This window comes from Plectrocnemia conspersa, unplaced genomic scaffold (genome assembly GCF_051122295.1).
Source record: "Plectrocnemia conspersa isolate PC_06_02 unplaced genomic scaffold, ASM5112229v1 ptg000011l, whole genome shotgun sequence".
Taxonomy (NCBI): Eukaryota; Metazoa; Arthropoda; class Insecta; order Trichoptera; family Polycentropodidae; genus Plectrocnemia; species Plectrocnemia conspersa.
The window spans coordinates 24,508,863-24,536,058 of record NW_028277175.1 but is presented as its reverse complement, the minus strand read 5'-3'; the positions used below and the strand labels follow the sequence as shown (position 1 = coordinate 24,536,058).

The 27,196-nt window shown below is 28.7% G+C and overlaps 2 protein-coding genes across 4 annotated transcripts in view; one reads left to right on the top strand and one right to left on the bottom strand.

The window, feature by feature from the left end:
• The window catches only part of LOC148230056 (neurotrimin-like), a 521,584-nt gene that overhangs the window by 34,683 nt on the left and 459,705 nt on the right, over positions 1–27,196 (top strand). The gene's annotated exons all lie outside the window — the stretch shown is intronic.
• Positions 1–27,196, bottom strand: part of LOC148230057 (neurotrimin-like) — a 305,728-nt gene that overhangs the window by 32,167 nt on the left and 246,365 nt on the right. For both annotated transcript variants that reach the window (XM_088197578.1, XM_088197577.1), the window contains exon 3: positions 9,237–9,421. In XM_088197578.1, the coding sequence (XP_088053704.1) occupies positions 9,237–9,421 (185 nt within the window). The remainder of the gene's footprint in view (positions 1–9,236; positions 9,422–27,196) is intronic.

Sequence of the window (27,196 nt, the reverse complement as noted above, 5' to 3'; positions counted from 1 at the left end):
TTTAGCTCACCTTGAACACTCCGTTGGGAAAATTTAATAAATATGATATCGAAAGAATTGCACCCATTATTTTTTGTGGAAATAAGTTTAAAAATAGTTCGGTGTTTCTACCTTTGTTTCTTGCACAACAATTATATACCTTTGTTTCTTGCACAACAATTTTGAGATAATTTTATCGTATGATTCTCATTAAGCGGGAAAAAGGGAATGATAATTTTGATCTACCGATAGACAGAACTATACTATTTATTTTGGACATTTTCTTTTAAAAGTGAGTCGGTGGGATTATTTAGCAACCAGGTCAGAGAAGCTTGCTTCAGGTTATAATATAAGGCAGACAATATCCTTGAACTCTTCAAATGATGCGCGTATTGCAAAATAAAGCTTAGTTTTATTGTATATGTTTTTTATATGCTAATAGAATCTTCGGTCCTCTTGAAATAGGACACTTAAATATCACTTCTGTGCGATGAAGTACGTTGTTATCTATTTAATAATAAAATTTTAAGGGTTTTCTTGCTCTAGAATAGGTCATGGAATGATATTGTTTGATGCTGAATGACAATCAACCACGCACATATTTTTTTTACAATTTTCGAAAATTATATTTTAAGGTCATCGCAGAAAAGTAATAATTAGAAGATACAAATCAATTTAATATTATCATTTATTAAAAAAAAATGAATTGACCAAAATTAGTACCTTAATAAATTCCTAATATGGCAATTTATTTAGACGTATTAGACGATAAGTTAAAAATATTGAATAATATTTTTCATTAATTTTGTGATTTAAAGTATATCAATCAGATTCGTTGCTACTGATCTCATTACACAAAAGAAATGCTGTTGATCAACCAAATATTTTTATATATGGTTTGAAACATACTTGCTGCGTGATATTTAGAAATCTTTGGGTGGTGCTGATAAAATCGACTGCCCTATAGTTCTAAATCATTGCATGTTGCCCTATTTTTGAATTATGTCACTCCCGTAATTTTCTATACACCGAGGCAAGTATTTTTTTACAACGGTAGGTTAAAAATAAACACTAGTAGATTTGTGGTAATGTTCTGTATTTTTACATAACATTAGATAACAGAAAAAAATTATCTTACCTTTGCTTTGTATAATAAACTTTCGTGCGTACCACCGCACGTCGATACGGTTGAACAACAGGGAATATACAATTAGATTATTTAAATCATTTTTTTATATTCGTATTTTTTAAGCTTCAAAAGCAATGATTTTTTTGCTTAAACGTCTGTTTGTCCAATTTAATTTCGTAAATGCCGAGTTTACATAAATTATTTATATTAGCTTACCGTAACGCATTCATTTTGTTTTCTCAGAATGGTATCTTATAAAAAAATACACGTCCTTATAAACGACCTCCAGACGTTGTTTCACAAACAAACTTCAATAATTTTATTCGTTTAATCGATGTAAATGCTAACTGGTGAACACGCCATGTCGATATGTGTATCTTTTGTGTTTGTACGAATAAGTATAAAATTTAATTAAAGAGCGAATATTGAAAAAAGTACGGAGCTCCTTAATTACCGTTAGTTAAATGTTGATCTGCTTTTTTAATTTTCATTTTATTTTAAGCAGATGTTGAAAAAAAATCGCATTTAGGGCAGCGAAACACGTACAGGGCTAATGATAAAATTTCGCGCGCAACAGCTGGAAAAAACAGGCCGACTTTATGATTTATGAATATTCATTAAGATTCTATGGTAACCGTTTCGGGGCCCTGGAACACCTACGCCCTTTGATGTTGCAGTGAAGCGTAACGGGTGGAAAACGTCTCCGAACATAAGGAAATTACAATAAAATATTTAGTACCCAATGTAATAAAACTTTCACATATTTGTTATATACAATGATAAATTAATTACTGTTTGTGTGTGGTACTATAAAAATTATATAGATCTTGTAGAAAGCATCTTATATAATTGTAATTGTTTGTAATATATTATTCATTTATACAAAATAAATTCACAGCAAATTATACCATTGTAAATCAAATACAACCAACGTGAAATCAAGGATTTACGTTACGCACTTCAATAAATAAAGCAATCATTTTATTAGATCGATTTATTATTAAATAAATAAATTTAATATGAAACTAAGTCGATTGAAAGTTCATATAGAATAATTTTGCAAAATAATGTATGTAACGAACATAAATTTACGCCCGGTTGAAAAACATAATTTATCTACAAATGAATGGTTCCTAAGAAAACGTGTTTTGAGTAAACAATCCTCTTTGCTTTGAAAACAGATTTGTTTACATATCGATCCTTCGATACCCATGCCAGTTGATAAGTAAATATTGATAGAATACTGATTCTGTATCCGCGCTCGCTTATTCTATCTGGTTTTATTTTACTTTTGCGAACGTAAAATATTTATTCTGTACGCTTTCAATCCATCTCATTTAGAAGTTGATTAAAAAACGTCAAAGGTTATAAAACCGTTTTTAATCATTTCATGTTTATGAGTTAATTATTATTAACTATTGATACTAATAAAAGGCACAGTGTTAATTAACTAAAATGATAAAAGCTAATAATAAATATTGTATATAATATCTCCATCGACAATAACAATAAGTTGTTATAATTCGATAGTCAGCTTTATTCACAAAATACGGATTATATTTACAATATGATTACCAATAAAAGCAATTTTAATATTGTTAACAACACTGGTTTACTATACCTTAGTCACAATGTGTGCTTTAAATAGCAGTGTCAATTTTCAATCAAGGTTAATTAAAGTGGTGTTGCTGAAATTTATCGCCAATTTGTCTCGGTGAAATGTTTTCGCAAATTTAAAACCGGTATAAGGCTATCGATTTACTTTTTTTTTATTTTATATAATATTGTAGCAAATAACAAAATATAAACATGAAAATAGTTCAACACTATTAACATATTAAAATAACTGTTTATTTAAAATAACCGTTATAGTAAAATAGTAAAATAACCGTGCGTTGGGTAGATGGAACTATTCTATAGTAAGGAAAAATTAATTTGTATTAATTTTTTATGATTTAGTTGTAACCAGACAGGCGTAAGCCCAATGTGTTTCAACAAGCGATAAAACTAAAAGACTTTTCAGTCTGGAAATCTGTGAAATTTATTTAATTAATTTTAAATTATCGAGTGCATCTTCATTTATTATCAATATAGGTCACTTTGCAGTTGAGTATACCGTATTTTATTACCAGCTTATTTAAAAAAAATAAAAATTCGAGTCTGCTGCCGTGGCTCGAACCTGCGGCCTCTGGGTTACCGTTCAAGACCGTACATACAGTTCTATTGCGACTTAAATAATGTGTTATATAATTAGATTTTAGTGCAGGAATCGAACCTTCGCGATTATTGATCTAACTGCTTACAGATTACGTCACTCCTCCTCTGAATATATGCACTAATATCCTAGAACAATTCATTATCTTTAAGCAGCTCATGAATAACTTACCTCTTAATACGCCTTATCAATTCGTAGAGCTAGGTCAGGATTACGCATTCGAACATCATACGAATGCTCACCGAGCAAATAATTCAAACACTAGCCAGACCTGCCCTCGCCCTAATGGGCCATAAGTTACCCCTTAACGGCGCCCCCAGCGGATATTTTTGCTTGGATAAAAATAAAATTAACATGGGGCAACGGGCAACCGCCCCATTTGCCGTAGCGTGTTACAACGCCGCGTTTTCAGAACCGACCGCTATTGCCACAACATTAATCACTTAAGTTCTCACGAGGAGGAGATAACCAGGTGCCACATTCACGGCATGCAGTGCTCGAAGAAAAACCGTTTAGAGGCGTCGATTATATCCTTTCGGATTGCATGATTCGGGGCATAAACGGGCGAAATGGTTGTGAACGAGCAATTTTGCTGGCCGAAAAAAATCGTATCATCCTAGACGAATACATCATTCTGTGCTGGACGATTCTCGGAATGATGTTCACGCGATTCTTAAACGTATTATACTTACTTACTTTTATTAGCCATGGCCACCTGAAGGAGGTTTCGCAGACCGAAATTTCAAGCACTCACTAACTTAGTCCTGTAAGAGCAGTGTCTACTGGGTTTTCGGTTTATTGCTATCTTAAGCAATCATTCATGTCTAATTTGTAATATTTAAGCTAAATAACAAAAAGTTGTAATAATGAATACAATTTAAATTTGGTGAGATTTGTAAAACTATTTAATTTAATATATCAAAATTGTGAAAAATTTATTTACAATGATGTTTATTGCAATATCAAAATTTAACGCCGCAATACGTGTAGTATATGATTTATAGATTTTTGAAGCACATCACCAAATTTAATCTATATGATTATAAAAACTACGTAGAAAATTTATAACTTAGATTGATTCATACACTAATAAAGTGGTTTCCAAAAATTATATTTCTTCACCCCACATTAAAGAAAAAAATCTTCGTGCTTCTTCCTGATTTCATATAACAATTCAAGCACATTTTTAAAGTAAAAATATGTTTTTCCTAAAAAAAAATAATAAGGTTTACTAAATGAATTTATTTTTAAAGCTATAGATAATTAGTCTAGCAGTAGTTTTTTTATAAAACTGTAGTGTTATTGCTGCAATTAGAACTTAGGCTTATTTTTTCGAAACAAAACGGTGTTGATATTTTAATTTAATGGCAACTAATGCAAAAAAAAATTTTTTTTCGCATAAATAGGATGTTACGAATGACAATAGCACTTGTATAGCCTTACTGAAAAAAGTTCCTTGATCCAACTAAAATTTTACTTGAGTTTTAATCTCAAATTTTTGTTGCAATGAAGTATCGCATAATAATAAGATCAGTTGTTGATTTTGAAGAATTGTAAATGTAAATGCATCATGATGTTTATCAACAAATAGATTCTGCACAAAATGTGAGCTTTGTGAGATCATTAAAAAAATGTAAAAGTAGTGTCTAACCTTGTACAAGTTCAATTATTAGATTTTAGTTTATTTCAACATTATTTCTGTCGCAAAAGTGATTTTAAAGAGGTAACAGCTAAAACATATTTTTTTATAATTAAAGATTTAAAGAATGTTTTTTTCTGTTTGATGCTTTCATTTTAAAAGTAAATTAATCATTTCTATATATTTTAACCTATTTCTTATGTGTCTTCACCAAAAAAAATATTCATTTAAAGTTCGAAAATCTTTTAAATTATTATTGCCCAAAACAGTAACATACTTCACTGTAGTATAAAAGTATAGTGTATTTAGCTTTTATATATTTAGAAAATTTTCGCAATGACCTATCTTTGAAAGGACTATTTTTGCTGTAGTTTATACCTTGTGTTGTGAGTTTCTCGCTCACATTTTTTGACACAAAAGCTGCTCTGTAAATTCTGTGCATCAAAATTATTTTTACCAAATGCTTAAACTCCATGTGTTATTGACTATAAATCAATGCGGTTATTCCATTTTACATAGTTCTGAAATAAATATTTGCCATATCTTTTACAGATATTAGGTTGGAAAAGTTATTTTTTAAACTTTTTGTTAATTATTTGCTGTAACATATCGTATATATGCCAATAAATAAGCACTTTCAGCTACATCTATTGCTTCATCTTCTTGTATTGCGAATTATGAAGTACGCAGTATAGAAACTAGCAAATCAAAAAGATCTTCAGATATACAATCAATTCTTCTAACTATTATATATTATCAGCAAGCGGGATCTATCGCAATTGTTTTGTATATGACTAGAAAAAAAATATTTTGACCAAACTAAAGCTGTTCACAAAACAACTAATCTTCTTCTATAAAATGTGTTTATTATTTTACATTTTGCAATTCTGTAGGAAACTTAGTACAATGCTAGTTATGCATTTGATGGGACAGAAACTATTTTTGCACGTATATTAGGTGATCTTAAAGCAAGAAATTGGAATGCTTTGTGTCTACTGTATTTCTCAAATGATTCCCTTCATGATTTTTATTTTTTCTGCTCGCATTCAAACAAATATGTTGTTATTCATTTATGACATTAATGAGAACTAGTATGAAAAATGGTTCATTTTTATCAAAATAAATTATGCTATCGAAACGCTGACAAAATTGTTAAACGTAAAAATTCTCATAAGTTTATTTGTAAAATGAAATATTCTATTGTTGTGACCAACAAAGCTGTCCTTCGTGGAGTAGTAACAATAAGAATAAAATAGGAAATTAGTTGTTATGGATACTACATATTATTGTAAAGAGAAATATTTAATGGCGAAGTAGATTCAAGAGATTTTTGTGTTTAAACAGCATTACAAACTAGACAAGGGTCGACACGGTTAAGCAGTTTTTGCGAGAAAAGGGAATTACTTTTAAAAAAGAAAAAGTGTCATACCCGTTTAAATATTAATAATTAAAATTAAAAAATATTATTATAATTTCAAATATTTATTAACACGTTCAATAATGTTGTATTTCACAAAAACAACATACAGTTTAAAATCAATTAAATCGATTTTAATTAGACTAGTATTTTATTAAATAAACATAAGACTTCTTAGGGCTTTTGATATTGATATCATATAAGTAAATCTAATTTTTATTGTGGTAGTATCAATATTGAAAAATTGAAAATTTCAGTATTTTAGTATAAAATATTTTTGACAGCTTTGCTTTTCATGTTGTTAATATTTAATTATTTTTTTATATATAAAATATTATTTTATTTTTAGTCATCTATAAAAAAGCTAATATTTATTTAATATTGCAATTCATACTTTTACTTTTTTATTTATTAATGCGATTCAGACAATGGTCCCTATACACTACTAAAAATTTTTTTTTTTGTATTTTAAGTACTTTATTGCATTTCCAAAAAGCATTCAGACTTAGTAAAACGTGTTTCACTAGATAAAAACATATGAACTAGAACAAGAATTTATATAAATATATCGCTTTAATAAAAGATTTAGTTGAAGCTTATCTAGAATAAGAAGATCTCAAATTATTACTTAGTCATTAATACATTTGCAAGAATTTTTTTTAAAAATCACTAAATTATTCATATGTTGGTTTATTTAGCTTATTTTTATAACTCACATATTAACATATTTCTTTGGTCGCGATATTTAAACAAATAAAGCACATATATTATAACATTTGCATCATAAACATTTATGTTATTACTGCCATAGAGTCGCGGTCGAATCTTTTATTCCTAGTGTCCTATTCAGTGTCGTCGTTATCCTTCTAACTCCTTTCAGTTTCATATGGTTGAGCGGAGAAAGATCATATGTCGCTTAAACGCCTGTATGTTCCATAAAACTTTTGCTGTACTTTGATAATAGTAAAAGCTTGTCCTTATTTAAAAGGAAGATAAGGCAGCGTCTGTTGCTTTGTGGTACAGATCACTCTTTCAGCAGCTTCAGAAAAAACTTAAAAATGAAGGAAATGGACTGTTATTTCACGGAAAATGGCATATATCACATAGTTGAAAAGATATGAACTGCGTGGTAAGGGAGAAAACACGCCATGATAATTTCCATAGATATTATTTGACAGTATGGGTGACCAGTCGACCGCAAAGCTATTTATGCTCACCCGTGTTTTAGTGACAACAAAGAATTCAAAAACAGTGACTTATGTCAACAAAGAATTCAACAGATTGTTGCTAAACCAGAAATACTATAAAACAAGTAGATTACTCAACTATTTTTTTATGGTGGGGCTCCTGTGTGAGCCGACACAATGAAAGTGAAAATAACGTGTCGTAAGATGCTAATCTGAAAGTACCTGGCATCCAGAATATCAAAGCATTAAGAATAGCTAAAAAAAATATAGATGAAATAATAAATGAGCCAAATAATATGTGGAAAGCAATAAAAAAATTAATTATTCTTAATCAGAAAAACGACATATTCAACACGGAGATTAATGGAAATATATATAAATATTCTTATATAGAAGCAGAAAAAATAAATACATACTATATTGATAGTACAAAGATACCTCAGTGTAATAATTTAATACAATACAATAATAAAGAACTTATTATAAAATTCAGTATATTTATGAAAAATTCACAACATAATTTATAAATAAAAAAGTAACCAGTTCTGATGAATTAGATAAATTAGATTATATAATTAAGGAAACTTGGGAAATCCTTGGAACTAAATTACATTATTATTTCAGAAGTTGATGGTTTCTTTGTTAAAAGAATAGAATAATGTGGTTGATATACGTTTTTTTGTTATAGCAAGTTATTATTATATTGTATTATATCATATTTTAATTATAATTATATAATTTCTCTATATAGGAATAAACGTATTATTATATTAATTGTAACAATACGCTTCAGATATACTCTTAATAAAACAATATAATAAAATACTAAAAAAGGCTTTTTGTATTATTAAAAAACTTCATTGTTCAAATTAAAGCACCAGACGAAGCTGAACAAACGATTTCGAGAAAAATATACCGAAATTAAAATACCTAATGAATATAATAAAATTTAATTGAGAGTTTTATTGATACGAATTATTATTTTAAAATCAACAGAATATCTTTATACAGTATATTTACATTTATAGAAACGGTTGGAAAATAAATATATTATTCTTTATTAATAATACATTTTCAAGAAACATAATCTTTTTCTGACTTGCGGTTCACCTTTGCGTTTCTTGGGAGCAATTAAATACGTTAACTAAGTTACCTGTATTTAATAATGTAGAAACACTGGTTAATCTAAAACACGTTTTTTGTTATAATTATTAAAAAATAAGTTTTTCCATATATGAGTGAGTAATATTTTTTAAAAAGATATGTTTTAAAATAAATGATAATTATATTTTTTATATATAGTAATGTAATACGTAGCATATTATAATTACTTATATGTGATATGTAATACATTAGCAATAATTTTATATGCAGCAAAATAGCAATACCGAAATTTAAAATATTATATTAGCTTTTATTACAAACGAATTCATTATGAAAAAGAGACGAATTACGATTAGGGACTTGACCGTGACTTTTTAAAAAAAAACTGCTGGTCTTATTGGCTGACTTAACAAGTTACGTTTTTATCCAATTAAATAGTTTATATTTTAACTTTCCAAATAAAAAAAATCACCTCACGTCAAAAAAAAATAACGCCCATTAAAAAAAGTTTATAGCGTTCTCGATAATCTTAGTCTTAGTTCATAGTTCAAGGGTGAACACCTTACCGTTTTGTTTCCCAAATTTTTGATCCGGCAGTTGAGGTAGGCGGTCTTGCCGAGCAGGGCCGTCACGTTCTTGGAGGCCCCCAGGTCGAAGTAGGGCCCCCTGGGGCCCCCGAGTCCCGTTCCTGGTAGGGTGTTTTCGCCCTCGCCGCCCTCTTGTTTGCTCCGGGATCTCTGCGCCGATAGCACTGAAAGGAGAACGCGAAAAAATTATATATAAATATGGTAGGTAGGTATAGGTATATACCTATGTATGCATATAATATAAATTGTGCGACGCAATTTCCATATAAATTACGTGCGAAAGGAAAGTATATAATATAAACACCGCTATCGATGTCGCACATCGGCGTGTTTTTGGTTAAATTTAATATATAGGGGTGTTCTATTGAATGCTGTATTATTAACCCTAGTAAACATTGTGTTCGTTAATATATAGTTATATATGTAAATATAGGTAATATAATTTTTGTACTAATTGTGTTCAATGTGTATTGTACAAGTTAAAATATGAACAAAGAGTTGATACATTTTGTATAAAATATTAATTAGATTAAAATAGTCTTAATTTTACTTGTTTATATATGAATGTTTTCATTGTTGTATTTCATAAAAAAAAATTAAAATCCACTTGATTATACAAAGTGTTTTAAAAGTGTTTATATAATACAGTAGAATTAACATATTCAAACATTATTATTATTATTATTTTATAATTGCCATTTTTCACACTAAATATTTTTATAGTTGTTTTTTGACACATATTAGTAAATATGAATGTGACGGTAGCAGATTTTATTATAATATAATATATATATATATATATATATAATGAATTATTATATATAACATGAACTACATATATATATATACTCCAGGACATCAATACGCTTGATGGAGCTCAAAAAAAATTGTCTTTAAAAATTCTTTTTTATCTGAGTTTATTTATAAATGGGTAATCTATTTTTTTTCTGGCCTTTGGACAATTTTTTATCAGTATTTGTACATCTAATACATATGTATTGAGAGCAGCCTTTTCTAAATGTCCTACACAAAAACGATATTTTTTATTAGACCCCAATCGGCTCGCTAACCATTCGGTCACCTTTGTGGTCAAACCACACTATATCTGCTGCTTAACCGTGGGTGGAAAAACTTGACCTCCAATAAAATTTAGGCTATTCTCTGTATCGGCAATGTGTTCCTATTAATTTCGAACGGGTAGCTTTTACCGATTCTCTAAATCGCTTTCGATGCAATAACACTGAGTCTTTTGTACCGTGACCGGTCCGTTGTTATACCAACACTAATTTCCTAGTGAATGTATATATATGTATATACATATATGTATATGTACGCGAATATATTCAGTGTGCTGTGGAGGCACAGGGAGGTTAGGAATCAATTGGACGCCGAAAGGACCTTTCATTTTGTTCGTGAATGTCGCAGTATATAAATGTCTGTGTGAGTGATATTGTTGTATCAGTCGATGTCCTTAATGTTTTGTGAGTTTTATACTCGTGTATAGATTAAATCTTCCGTGAATGGATTTCTGTGTATGGATATTGAGCGATAAATACACACGCTTTAAATAAACGCTTCTCTACTTATTTATTTATGATACTGTACAGTCCTACCAATACAATTTAGCACGACAAAATGTCAGGTGATTTTAATTTTTATCGAAAGTCGATAGTTTTTTTCTTATAAAAAGCAAATATTATCAATTTAACGTCTTTATATCAAAAGCACAGAATAACTTCTTAAAACATTAACTGTACTTTTAACGCTTTGATAATAACTTTAAGAGTTCCTACTTTAAAATTAAAACTCTTATTATTTTTTATAATTTTACATTATAAGCTTAAAAAAATATACTACTTTTATAAAGGTAAATTTTAAATATATATGCATTAAATATTATATAAAATATCTAAGTTGGTTTGCTTTTTTTATTACCTTTTGTTCATACAAAGATAAAAAATGAAGGTCTAATAAAATAGAAGGTTTTAAATACGAGTGCCAGAGCTTACGGCAAGAGACTCAAAGGAAAATATTTGGAGCTACAATATTCTGCAAAGGTTCTCAGGTGTCACAGCAGTAATCATCTGGATACAGATTATTGAACTTTTCTAAAAGTTATATTTCAATAGCAAGCCGTATAAATCGTATTTGTTTATATAATATATGCATCTAAATTCACTTAAGATTTCTGAGTTCAGACTCTGTAAGTAGCGATGGTTAAGACTAGTGATAGAGTGAAATTTATGGCTAGACTATAAAGTACATTTTTTGGATTACGCATATTTGCCAAAATAATATATTGACTATCGAATATGCTAAGCTATTCGGTCGTATTAGAAATATATATAAAGCAAGAGTTTTTTTGCTACTGACATTGTTTGTTAGCTTCAGTTCTAATAGTAGTCCTTTTTGTCTCATAATCTTCATTGGTTTCTTCTGATTCAGAAAATTTTAGTGAAAACTGAAGTATTTTATCATGCTCGTATAGAGGATCGCCTCAAAGTTTATCTAAGTACGTAGGGCAACATTTTATTTATTAAATTATGTATTAATTATAATTATTTATTAAAATATTTATTAATCTATTAAATTAAATTAAAAAATGCTTTCAATCACAATTATGCAGCGATCATCCAGCCAATCGCTGCAGTCACTTTTTAAACATCGAAATAGGTATACGCATTTAGAAAGCGACATTCGCTTGATGGGCATTACCTAAAGTCGTATTGCATTGCAAGGGGGTCGTTTCGCGATAAAGCAATATTCTTTCAATGACGGAAAATATTAAAAGTAAGAAAAAAACTCGTATTATTTATGTGATTTTCTAGTCGTAAAGAGAGCTTTGTGTATAATCCAATCCTTTACACCATGGTTTCCCAAACTATGTTCCGCGGAACACTGGTGTTCCGCGGAGCCTAAAAAGATATTTCACAAAAATTTAGAGTAGATTAAAAAAATTGTTAGTCTTGCTAATACATAAAAATTGTTCATAAATATGATAAAAAAGCTTGAAAATATGTGTTAAATATTCAACATTGATGTGTATAAAATCTGGAGGGAAAAGTTTCATAAGTCGATGTTGTTTTCTTTATCTTTAAAATTTGATCGTATTTAAACAATATTTTTTTTGTTAATTAATCACATGATATTAGTGCTTGTTATACGAATTTTATTTATGTAACTACATATGCTACTAGCAGTCACTGTATTTTGCATAGGCATGCACTGTTGACTAAAAAAATTTCCACAAATTTAAAAAATGTTATGAAGTAGCCGTGAAAATGATAAACTATGTAAAATCTAGACCACTTCAATCCAGATTATTTAAAATTTTGTGCGATGAAATGGGTAGTGAACATGAAGCACTTTTATTACATACTGAAGTGAGATGGCTATCCAGAGGAAAAGTACTATTAAGACTTTATGAACTTCGAAATGAATTATTAGTCTTCTTGAAAGCACAAAATAATTTGCAACATCATTTTATAAAATTTTTAACAAATCCTTCCTGGTTGATACATCTGCATATCTGGCGGATATTTTTACAGAGTGAAATGATGTTAGCATATAATTACAAGAAAAAAGTATTACAATTTTTAATATGAGAGATAAAATTGAATCTTTTGATAAAAAATTACAATTTCAGATTTTATCGGTTGAATCTAATTATTCTGATTGTTTTCCTGTCTTGGATATAAATGTTTAAATGAATTGAATTTTCAAGTAGATAAAAAAGTTTCACAAGTATTTTTAGAAAACCTATATTACTTGAAAATAACTCTTTCGAAATATTTCCTTAAAACTAGTAAGGACGATTTCTGGATTCGGAATCCATTTTCCGTAACAGTAAAACCAGTGGGCTTAAGGGATTAGGAGAATTTTGTTAATGACTCTGATTTAAAACAAAAATATCAACCATTAAATAATTTATGGGCGAGTCTGACTGAAGAGTTCCCCAAGGTGTCAAAACAAGTTCTGGTTTGTTTACTTCCGTTTTTCACGACGTATTTATGCGAAGTGGGATTTTTTAAATATATTGCAACAAAAACAAAATACAGAAATAGACTCCACGCCATGGCAGATATGAAAATACAACTAACCAAAATTGTGCCTGATATAAAAAAATTGTTATTTAAAAACCCAAAATCATCAGTCAATAGGAGTTTTATTTATTTGTGTTTTTAAGTTTATTAAATAAATTTAATAACATTTCTGTAATAACATGTTTTATTTTATTATGAATTACCCAGCCTAAAAAATAAGCTAAGTGTTCCGCCAAAATTTTCGGATTTGCCAAGTGTTCCGTCACTGAAAAAGTTTGGGAAACCCTGCTTTACACTATTATCTTGTTTTCTTGGTCACAGTAAATTAATTAAAGTTTTGAGAAGAAGGCTTCAAACGGCATCTGTGTGTGGTCACCATACAAAAATTGTAAGGAATGTTTGGGGGTTTTCTAATCAATGAACATGGTAAAACAAGCGATATTTTGATTAGTTTTCGGTCTCTGTTTATTACTAATTAATTAGAACAATGTCAATACTGGTATTGAATATTTTTTTCTAGTAAATACTGGTATTATTGCATACCCTAAGCGCAAGTTTAGATAGTTTTTCGGCGTGGGAACGTCGTGAATGAATAAGGAGAACAGACGGGGGTCAAAAATGCTGCCCTGCGGGACTTTTTTGTCCCGCATGGCAGCATTTTTGGCAGAATGTCTTAAAATAATACTTACTGTTCATATCTAAATATAAATTGTATTATAAGATAATGCGAATCAATTAATTAAATAGAGAAAGAGGCAGTCGTGCATTTATAAAAATTTGCTTTTATTAAAAACAGTCACAGCTGCTACATAACACCTATTAAATATTAAATATAATACATATACTTATTTATAATTGATTATATCTATATAGGTGTCACTGATTTTCAGTCAATATACATATAATTAGCGTATATATTTATTTTAAACTCACTGATGTTATTTGTAAAAATAATAGATAAAAACACTTGACTTTTAACCTTTTATAACACTTAAATAATGCTAAGCATATTTCATGTTGTTATGCGTGTTTTAATATAAAAGTCAAACCTTTTTGATCAAATGACTTTTAACCAATCGTTTTTTCAAGTTTTCCCTTTATGTAAAGTTGACAAGCTCTGATTTCCACTTCTTTGACCTTTCGGTTCACCGTTTGTAAAAAAATGGATTGACTTATGTACCATATTCACTGAGCCAATCTAACGTATTTTGTAAAGCGGGTGGTAAACAATTAATTCGTTTTCTGATGCTGTTCTGATTCAGATTTACACTTTGACCTTTACTTAAACCGTGGATTTTCAGCATTTATAAAATGTTTATATAATATTAATAAAAAGAGTAACATAAAAAAATATATTTAAAAGCTTATTAAAATACAAAACTTAAAAATAAAAAATGCTTTATTACCATAAATTATAAAACGAGTTAAGAAATTTTTTGCCAATAGGTACAGCACACATTAAGAACTATACATTATTTTTAATGTTACAAATAATTATTATTACTTTTTATTGAATAATATTTTACTTTTACCTAAACCAATATTTATTACCCTTTTAAAGGGGAGCATCCAAGAATGTTTAATTGATGAAAATACGTAAAATCTATAAGCAAAATTTTACGAATGCACAAAATAAACACACGCTCGTTGTAGCTACAAAAGTACGCCTTTGATCTCTGATTTGATTTTCCATATTTTGATAAGTGGCTCATCGCCGGCTGAAAGCTTTTCTGTTGATGTTATCTGCGAAGGGTAATATGGCCTCTGTTGGCTATACACTGCCGACATCATCACGAAACTCTATCTACTGCTTGATGGGGGCTGGAGAGCTTAACCCCCACAACCTCCACCCCTCAAATAGTTTTAGGCCATTTCGCACCACGCTGGTATGCGCCTATATTAATTTCGAACTGAAGGCTTTTTCATGTACTAGTCTGTGATATGCAGTTTGCGTTTTGAAATTAATTTATGTATTATAATTTAAGAGGCATTACATCATTAAATAAATCATATAATATATTATTTTATATTATAGAAGGTCGTATGCAACCTTATATAGAAAACATGTAGGTAAATACGAGTTTATTTAGAACAGAAAAATTAACAATAGAGCAAATTTTCTCAATTGCTATATTCTAGAATGGATCAAAGAATTCAATATCGAGACTCACCGCCTACTTATTGAGTTTATAACTGCATCTGATTCGATAAATAGAGGTAGCGGAGAATGCTGGGAATGGACTTTGCTGGATAACAAGCCTGATGGACGAAGATCAGCCAGAAGATGAAAGCTTCGGTTATTGGATGATGTGCCAAAACAAGTGAGACAGCCGGAGCCTATAACTAAAGGAACCTGGCAAAGGTCCGTAGGATATGAATAACGTTCTTGGAGAGGCAAAGACCGATTTTGGGTCATCGGTCCAATAATAAGTGTTTCTAAAAATAAGTTTAAAAATATCTGAATATGAAAAAATGTCATATCTTTGTCCTAAATTTCCAAACCACAAATCATTGCTTTTATTTTTGGCGACCTTTTAAGCTAGAGTTGTTAAAATTTATACCAAGTAATAAAACAGCTAAAAGCATTTATAGTGGCTGTAATTGAATCAATACTTTACAACACATTGCCAACGGAAATAAACTGCCTTTTAATCAGATTTTAGACATTACTGAAAATCGATTTAATAGAAGCATGAAGCTCAATATAGAATATGATTGCATAAGTGTCATATTTTCGTAAGTAAGTAAGTTTGTGATTGCCAAAATGCATATATTTTATGTCAAACACCGTTAGTTAAATTCGCTTAACTCGCTTTGAAATATTGTACATTGTTTTCCAAACAGTTCTTAAGTCTTAAGAACTACTACAATGAAGAGAAATAATACTGCTAATTAGTGCTTCCTTGTAAGTAAAACGCGACGCTGGGTGTATTTTACGTTATTAAACGACAGAAATGTAGTACGTACGTTTTATTAAGCTATGAAATGTATGTAGGTATTTCATTATAAACTTGGGTATACATAACCAAGATAAACATCTCCATTTGTAAAAATTTCCATACGCGTTTCGCTCAGCTTCATACGTAGTACGTGCACGTCGATTTTACGCTTCGAGTAATGGGAAAATTGAAAAGAAAACCTTCTATTCGAACAGGAAATTAACGTGTTCACTTGAAGTAGCTTATTCTTGTTCTCGTGGCGCTTATGCTGTGTCAAGAAACGAACGAGAAAAAAGCAGACGCGGAGAAGAAAACAAATAGCAAAAACATAAATGAGATCAGAGTATTCTACGAAATGCTGTCTTTGTTGTAACTATTGTGGAAATAATCAATGGTTAAAAATATTTTAGTTGAATTAATCTTGATCATAAACTTAATAACAAAATTCTAAAAAATTTAATTAAATTAAATTATTAAAATATTCAAAAACTTTTCTTTGCTCTTCACGCTATGCTATTTTTATAAAAAAAAAAATTGCTGATTTACTAGATTTTAGCAATAGAAAATAATCCAGACGTGTAGCATCAATTGTATTTGTACGGGTACTAATCATAGCCCTATGCATTTTGGTGGTGCGTATGGATACGTATGCGTGTGTGAGTCTATATTCATATGTGTGTTTGGCGCTTCAACACATACTAAATATTTCGAATTATCGTAATAAGCTTTTATAAATATTTTTCTTTAGACTTCAAAGACGATGAAATAGTCACCACGTTACGGGACCAAAGGTTAAAATTGTGTGCTACACGGAAAGTCATGTATTTTGACATATGTATATTATATGTATTCGAGAATTCTCATAAAAATGTTACAGTACAACTAAACTACTAATTTTCTTTCATAAAAAGTGATAAAATTAATCGAGTTTCGAAAGAATTAAAAAAATACTTATTCAGTATCTCAGTGCTCACTCTTTATTAATGTTTATTGACTTTGAAATAAAACTAATAAGCTATTGATAATAATGTTACCCCAAAGTGTAAATATTTAATGAATATTATAATGTTTAAGTATCATAAATTATAGGCAGATTTTTTGTATGTACAGCTAATCTCTGCTTTTATAAACTTTGCGACAAGGATGCCTCCAAGGTTAAAGTAACTCCCTCTGTGGTGTATTATTTATGCATGTGTTTGTTACGCCCCACTCGAGGCGTATTGATTGTGGGATTTAGCGTTTTTGAACGTAGGATTTCGAGCTCTTAAAGAGAAATTTACCTGCGTGTATACGAAAGGATCAAATCTTCGAGCCTTTAAAACTTTCGTGGATTTGGAACTTTGGCACGCCGAGATAACTAAATATTCGCACACGAGCCTCGCCCCTAGAGTTTGCGAATTACGAATTAAGCTCACTGTAATTAAAAATTTTAATGGATGATTTTTACTAACTTTGGCGCACGTTTAATGAGTCTATTGACCTAATATATCTATCTATAATATAAATTATTTGATAAATTGCAAGAAAATTCGCCAATTAGTCTTATAGCATCTGACGAAAAAAATGTAATCAGATAAAAGTAGCTGTATTTTTTTATTAACGTTTTAATTATTAATTTAATATATTAGTGATTTGAAACATTGAACTTTTTCATACAAAATTTTGCTTTTTCTGCTTCATATAAATCTGTAAAAAAAACTTGCCGTTTAGTGAATGTTTTAGGGTATATTAAATTCATTGTCAATTCCTCAAAAAAAGCTGAATAATATCTGTAGCATCAATGCTTTCATCTAACTCTATGAAACAGCATTTAGAAATATCTGTATATTTTAGGACAGATTAATTCTGTTACGCCTTCAAAACATATTTTAATAAATTTTCAGTGAAGGGATTTGCTTTGTTTAGAATATAAATTTGCTACCATATAATTTGCCTTTACTAATGAATAGGAAGTAGTATTTTCTTAAATTTTTAAATCTTATTTTTTGTATATAGCACATTCCTAGTAGTTTAATAAATTAAAATATATATATAATGTCATTAAAAATTAGGTTTTATTGCATTGCAAAAAAATGTTTTTTTTTTTTATATAAAGCACTATTTTTGCCTTTTTATTTTACCATATCATTAATAACCCTGTACTTTTTATTTTGGAATTAGCGAAAATGTGTTTATTAAACCTGTTGAAATTGTCCTTAAATATACTTTGTGAAAATCAATTTCTTCGTTTATAATTTTAGTACTAAAATATTATTTTAGACACGATAGGATAATTTAAAAAAATATTTTATTAGGCAATGAGCTAATAAGACGATATTTGCTCGGAATTTTGTCTAAGTTTTAATATTTTAGAATTTAGAAAGTCATTAAAAAGGAATATTTTTTCTACCAATATGTTATCTAATTAATGATATAGTCCATGGCAGTTTTAACTTATAATTTCCAGTGGGCTTACTAAGTTAACAAAGCGTGAGCTTTATATAATTTAAAATGTACGTTATTCAGCGCTACTAAAGTTATTCATAATCAACACACATCCAATTATTAACCACCCTGGATTAGATGTAAACATATTTTATAAACATTGTTTGCTTTCGGCGAAAGTTTGTTTGTTTCCACGAAATGGTTGTTATTGTCAATTCACAAGTTTCCAATTAGCCGCGGTGTAAATTTGCTATTTCGATGCGACGTTGAATGTATAATCATTTTTTAGTAGACCAAAAATTAATTACAAAATCCTGCGGATAGTAAACTTTACCCGTATAAACAAAATATATTATTCTATACAGTATAACTTTTACAATGACATACATACATACGTAAGTTTTGAATTAGTACGATAAAGCAGTGGTCGGCAACCTAAGCCATGCGTGGGGGCAATGGTTGAAATTTAATTAAAAATTTATATTATTATAAACAGAGAGAGGGGTCTCAAAATATTATGTCGGAAAAATAGATTCAAAATGAAATTCGATCTAAATTATTTATACCATCTTATGAAAATTCTGTTACATATAATGAAAATTAATTTTTATGGAAAATTTGTTTCTTAAAAAAAATATATTTATGAAGAAAAAATAATTAACAATGAAACGTATAATTATTTTAAATACCTTTGTTATATCATTTGTATATTAAAATTATAAAATTACCTTATTTATTGCAATTGATAAATTAAAAAGATTGCGAACGACAGGCAGGCCCCGTTTTTGCGATTTACGTCAGAAAACTATTCGTGCCTTTTCCCTTTTGTTTACACGCAAAGATAATGAATTTCATAAATGTCACGCGATGCTGTAAAAATTCTCAAGGCGAAAGGGTTAAAGCTTTGAGATAAGAGCGAGGCGGCAGAAGAGCCTTCGTCGTTCCCTTTTCATAATAAAACGAGCTTTATCTCATTCTGGATACTGGAGCGGGATGCTTTATCGGGCGAAGGGGTTTCTTTTTTATATATAAAATTTATCAAGTGCTTCCTGGCAAAGAAAAATATTATTAGGACGTGAGACTCTTTCTATAACTCTTATGAAACAATATGTAACATTTAGAGAAATAATCTTTTATATGTTTAGTGCCCTTAGAAAATGTAGGTAATTTTTTAATTCTAAAATAATATTATAAATAATTAAATTAAAAAGAATAAATATATTTCTAAGTAAATACATAGTTAAATTTACATTTACATCTTTAAATATTAATATAAATATACACGTGTTTTATTCATATGATTCATGTTTCATTTTAATTACCAACTCTTTTTATCTTAACAATATAATAATCATTAAAGTTTCCTATATTATTTGAAATGAAACTGCATTATTAAGATCCCACGCTTAACTAAATACAGGAATATATTAAATATAAACTGCATAAAAGCTAACGATAATCTGCATATTCCACACTGCATTCTCTACGAGTTCTATCTTAATTAGGTAATTAATTAACAAAAAACAATTAATTTCCAGCCCAACTGCAAAACCGTTCCAAGCGCTAGTTTTCAAATTGAATATAAATGTTAGTTACGTCGGCAGTTATCTCATATTTATACAGTATCGTTAGTGCCGTAGTGCGCTTTAATGTCGGTTCATTAGTTTAACCGATTCTGCGATAAGGGGCTAAACTGTTTTCGTCCTAGCTTCTGCTTTTCAGATAACCAGAGACCAAAAGGAAGTGCCTACTTAAAGACCCGACGCTGGTCTTTTGAGAAAATTGGTGTGTACTACAACATATATGTACTCGTAGATTATTTTATGACGGTTAGTGGCACGATGGTGTAATAGAAGTAGAAGTTTGAATATTCGGAATAGTTACACGGACAGTATTGATGTAAGTTGAAACTTTGGACGTGCAATCAGCATACGTTTGAATATGTGCATATGTAATGTTTGAATTGGTTAGAATTTCAGTTAGTTTGTGGTTGCTAGTGATGGTTGGAGTTTAAATAGTGCGTGATGTGGTCAGCAGAATCTGACTTTTCGAAAAATATGCAGTCTGTTCCATATTGAAAATAAATATTTTTTTCCACACTTTTTTATACTGTATATATGCTCTACAATTACCATATTTTTAATTGTGTGTATAAATAAACTTTATAGCACTTATTTTAAATTGCATATTGGGGCATAGTATATTAAAATATTCATCCCTAATACGAAATAAAAATATGATGTTACATTTTTTTAATTTAGAACAACAATAATAACATGTAAATGCAGTATTTGATCTCTTACACTATCTCGGTGTTTTGTTAAGAATATAAAAAGTCGTTGAATTCGTTCTTAGCAAAAGCAATTATACTTATAAATAAAATATGCAGAGATAAAATATTATATATTTCTTGAACATACTTTGTAAAACTGCTTTGAAATTTCTTATAAATATATATATTATTTTGGGTCAAACGGAAAATCACAAATGACATTTGAAATTATATTGTTTTCATAAACTCACAATAATGTCTTCAGCTAAGTATTTGATAATTAAAATCGCTAAATGAAGTAAATTTAGGAAAGAGGGAAAATATAATACTTAGCATTAAATTTCAAGTCATGTCTATGACTTTATAGCGAAAAATGCAAAAGGTGTTTTAAAAATAGTACAAATAAACAGAAAAATATATTATAGATTTTCTAAAAATATAGAAGTACAATTGAATTTAAATTTTTTGTATACTTTTTATCAAAGGACAAATTAACGAGATTGGTGAAAAATAAAAACAATTAGGATTAACAAGGTATAACTTTTTTTCAAAATATGATAAGCTTAGAGAATGGATAACTTATATTTAAAGTAAACATATCACTAAATTATAAATATTTATTCATTACTGTATATATTGTATTTAAATATATATATTGTAATGTCGATCTTTTAAATATTCTTAAATAAAAAAAATTAATATTATTAAAAATAAAGATTTTTTAGTAACTTCAAAATAAACATTCAAGTTAAAATTTAATTAAAAATAATAATTTATGGCTATGATTAAAAATTTGTTATCATAATATATCGTATTATTGATATATAAAATAATCTTAAAGATTATTTGATTATTTAATAGGCCAAATTAAAAAAAAATCTAGCTTATTTATAAAAGCAAACATAAAACTTAACTATTAATGTTTATTTGTAGCTGTAATTAAAATTGTGATGATATATCATATTAATTTCTTATAAAATAATCTCAGGTATTAGTAACCTAATTTGTGGCTGTAATAATTAGTATATCGTATCACTGATACGAAAAAGTAATATCAGAGAATCGTTAATTAGTGTTTGAAAAATTGAAGCCTTTTTAATAGGTATTTATAAAAGCAAAGCTATCACTCAGTTATTAAATTTAATTTGTAAATATATCCTATTATTAAAATATTAAATTTTCTCTGAAAATAGTTAACTAATATTATTACAAAAATATTTTTTTTATGACTATTTATACTTTTAAAAGCAAAGATGGCACTGAATTATGAATATTTATTTGTGGGTGAGATTTTACTTTACCTGATATTATATATCGTATAAATATTTTCTAAGAATGATAAGCTAACATTACGCAAAATAGGCCTTTTTAATAGCTTTTAGAAAATCAAGTATATCACCTAATAATGAATATTAATTCATGTCTGTGCTTTAAATTCTGTTGAATTATCTTATGTAATAGTTACATTTATTTAGCTACTTATTAAAGTATTGCGCAAAAATACATATTTATTCGTAATTGAGATTGTAATTTTTGTAATATATCGTAATATATCAAATAATCTTAGAGAATACTAAATCAACATTTGTGAAAAAATTAGCATTTTTAATGGTTATTTAAAAAACCAAAAACTTTACTTGAATATGAAGATTTATTCAAGGTTCTGATTTAAATTTTCTGGCAACATAGAAACTTAATTATTAATGATACTTAAGATTTACATTTCATAAGAATAAATATCTTTAGTAATATTTTGTGTTTAGTTATTGATAGAGTTTCTGCCATAACACTAACTAAAAATCGTGTTCTTGAAAAGTTTTATATAAAAATAAACTGTTTCAACAAAAACAGAATCGTAAAGTAGTAAAGCAATGGCTGAATGAAGGCGCTGAACAAAAATTGCAGCAAAGCGTTTTGTCAGATCCAATTGCGCCTTAAAAAGCTTATACGGAAAAAAGTACGTCAAGTTCGAATATATTTCAATTCCATCGCTTAATAAAAAGTATTATACCAGCTGTGTTATGTGAATTTTGCAAAATCTATGAGTGAGCTGTGGACAATATCAAATGGTGCATTACAAAAATGTTTTGCGTATAAGAAAATTTAGCATAGTTTTATTATATCTGATAGAAGCAACTTTATAGGGTAGAATATTTATATTTAAGAAATTTCTGAAAATTAAAATTGACAATATTTTTTAATCAAATTTAAAAAAATCCAGCTTAGTCAGTGCATTTAAGTACATCAATAATAATTATTTTGTCTAAAATGTATAGAGACACATTTTTTGTACACCAATATAATATTATATAATGTAACGAGCTTTGCCACCTACAAAATTTCCTGACGCTCGTCAACGACTCCTATTTTTCGCATTACACCCCTAAATACCCTATCAGGGGTGGGACTTTGGCAGTACTAAATTTGGATTTCCTGTCCTGATGACGAGGCGTCCGCAGGCCCGGGAATAAATTGTCCGACGAAGATAAATATCTCGGGGGCCCCCCCGAGACCCCCACCGAGGGCTTCGGGGCCCTCATAAAAAAGCTCTGCCTCATTTACCGTCCGCTGGATGTGTATTTTTTTCCTCCTCCGTGGAAAATGTACAGAATTTTCTGTGTGTTTTTCCACGTCTTGATGTACGTTTATAACGCTCGGAAGTATGACATAAAAAACGCGTTAAATCCGACTGTACATCTTATTTAGTTTAGTGTTATACGTCACGTATGTATGTTTGAACTATATATGACCTAGGTATGTGGGGGAAGAAACTCATTATGGTCTGTACGAGTGTAAGCTTAGTTAAGGGATGCTCTTAACCGCAATATTAATTAATAAAATATATATATTATGGAAGAGTCTGTTATCGACTCTTGGCACGTTTTATTAATTAATATATAATATTGTGCTTAACTGAAATTTATTACAAATTAAATAAGCAAATACAAATATATTGTTTGTAACAAAATTTATTAGTATTATAATAATATATATAAATTTATTAGTATTACAATATTTTTCCTAATCATTTTTAGAATTGTTTATATTTAGCTTCAAAATTACTTGCATTTTAAAAAATAGTAATTAATATGTTCTAGAGCTAATTTTGTTTTAAAGTAATGATTGTCTGAGAGTAGCTATTTTTTTAAATTATATTAATTTGTGTATAATTAATTAATGATACTAATGTTACCAATTTAAAAAAAAACATAATACGTGTATATTATATTAAATATATATAAAACCGTTATAAAATATATAAAATGATATTTATATTATTACAAAAGTAAGTTATTATTTATACCAATATTAATATGTAGTTTGGGTGTCTGTATCGGGCGATGGTGTCAAATGCAGAATAGTCAAGGTCAACCTAGTGAGTAAATTAATACATATTTGTTAATATTATTAATTTTACTACTTTTTTTAAATTAGTATGTTTTCATATTTAATTTAACTATTCTATTATTAAAATTTATTAATTTATTTTACATATTTAATTAGTCTTTTTAGAAAGTTTTTAAATTTAATTCAGAGGCTCTCAATTTTTTAATAAAATTATTAAAAAATATCGACCGCCGCGCCGTACATGTATGGCGATACTCCTCAAAGGGTTATCAACAGTGTTGTAGCAGTCCTTGTTGGTGCCTCAAGAAATGTATAAGTATGTATAAAAATGAATTTTTCTGAACTCTGATCTCTGCTCCTATTGATTTTCCTTTTGACGCGTCTTCTCTTTCTGCTGATCTATGATACTAATATTATTTAACAGAAATTTAGATAAATAAGTCCGTTTTGTCTAACTCCGCCTACAATCCTTTTTTGTTTAGCATAGGTAGTAGAGTCTCCAATTACTCGAACCATCAACTACTCGAGTATCGAATATTAAAATTTTAAAATACTCGAGTACTCGAGTACTTTTGAGTATTTACCAAATGTACCAAAATAGCTATTATTCAAATTCGTGCACATATAAATAAATAAATAAAATACTTAGTATGTTAATTTTTACAATTATTTTAACTTGACGAACATACTTTTTAAAAACAATAATGCAAAAAGTGTCTCGAATTTAATATTACTGCCAACCTTTGGTTTTATTATTCCCGTTGTGGAAAAAACCCTTTCCGTTGCTGTTGATGTTGGTCTTATTGTTATTAAAGCGTTGGATAAGGCTTCTAATTTATATCTGTTCGCTTTTTATAGATATAAAATATTTTGAACTCTCTTTTTATTTTCTCTTCTTTTATTCCCTTCTCTGCTTTTCTCTTATTTTCTTCGACTATTGACAAAATAGTATTTTGTAGTTCTTCTTGAATAGATTTTTTTTCTTAACAATATACAATATTCTACTTCTTCTGATTATTGCGAAGAATTTAAATCTATATCCTTCGAAGATGTATTTGGGTGAATCCCTTTCACTCTAGAGCTAAACGGTTCGAAAAGAACTAACTTTACTTTAAATGCCTTTAAAACACACAATTGTTTTGATTTATATTTTAAGCTGAGGGATCAGTATAAACAATTGACAACACTTTACGCTACAACTGCATAGTCATAAAACCGAAAATTTTTTTTGTTGATATTTCATATTGTTCATTGCCATAAATTAGATAAGTCGGGACTGTCGAACAGAAAACACAAAAGAAATTTCTCCGTCGTACCCACTAATATAGCCGACGACCGGAACTATGCAACTATGGAACTATGAAAAAATTATACCTGATAGTAACCGCTCTAACTCGGGACTTCGGGCATAAACGCCAAATAAAAGCAAGACGTTAACCTTTACCGGATCGAGTTAAAGTTATTTTTGTTTCTGAAATATTTCAAATTTTTTTAATTTCGAGTATTAATCGAGTAATTTTCAAAATACTCGATTATCAAGTACTTGAAAAATAGACAAAAATACTCGAGTATCGAGTACTCGATTACTCGAATTGGAGACTCTAATAGGTAGGTCTTCCTGGTAATCATTTTGATGGTGACAAAAATCCCTAAAATAGATTATGGCTTAGTAAAATAAAATCTTTTGTGCAATGCATTGTGCTTAGTGGTACAAAAAAGTTTTAAAAAAAATTATAGAAAATCTCTTGCACTCATTGTTTACATTCTTAGATGTAGAAAAATGAAAATGCTGTGTTTGTTTGTAAAGCACTTTTGTTTAATGGACGTTTTCTACTAGACCAGGGTTTCCCAAACTTTTTGAGCGACGGAACACTTGGCGAATCCGAAAATGTTGACGGAACTTAGCTTATTTTTTAGGTTGGGTAATTCATAATAGTATAAATAAAAAAAAATGTTATTAAAGAAATATTAATTAATAAACATAAAAATACAAAAAAATAAAACTCCTAATGACTCTGATGATTTTGGGTTGTTAAATTATTTTTTTTTATATCAGGCACAATATTATCATATCTGCCGTGGCGTCAAGTATATTTCTGTATTTTGTTTTTGTTGCAATATATTTAGAAAATCCCACTTCGCATAAATACGTCGTGGAAAACGGAAGTAAACAAACCAGAGCTTGTTTTGACACATTGGGGAACTCTTCAGTCAGACTCGCCCATAAATCATTTAATGGCTGATCTTTATATTTTTGTTTCAAATCAGAGTCATTAATTAAATCAATTAAATTCTCATAATCCCTTGTGCTTAAGCCCACTGGTTTAACTGCCACGGAAAATGGATTCCGAACCCAGGAATCGTCCTTACTAGTTTTCGGAAAATATTCCGAAAGAGTAGTTTTCAAGTTATTTAGGTGTTCTAAAAATACTTGTGAAACTTCTTTATCAACTTAAAAATTCAATTTATTTAAACATTCATCCAAGACAGGAAAACAATTAAAATTATTAGATTCAACTGATAAAATCCCAAATTGTATTTTTTTATCAAAAAATTCAATTTTATCTCTCATATTAAAAATTGTAATTGTAAACTTTTTCCTTGTAATGATAAGTTAACACTATTGCACCTTGTAAAAATATCCGCCAGATATGCAAGATGTATCAACCAGGAAGGATTTGTTAAAAATTTGATAAAATGATGTTGCAAATTATTTTGTGCCTTTAAGAAGACTAATAATTCATTTCGAAGTTCATAATCTTAATTGTGCTTTTTCTCTAGATAGCCATCTCACTTCAGTATGTACAATTTTTATGTATTAGCAAGACTAACATTTTTTTTAATTTACTCTAAATTTTTGTGAAATATCTATTTTGGCTCCGCGGAACACCTATTTTGGATCCGCGGAACACT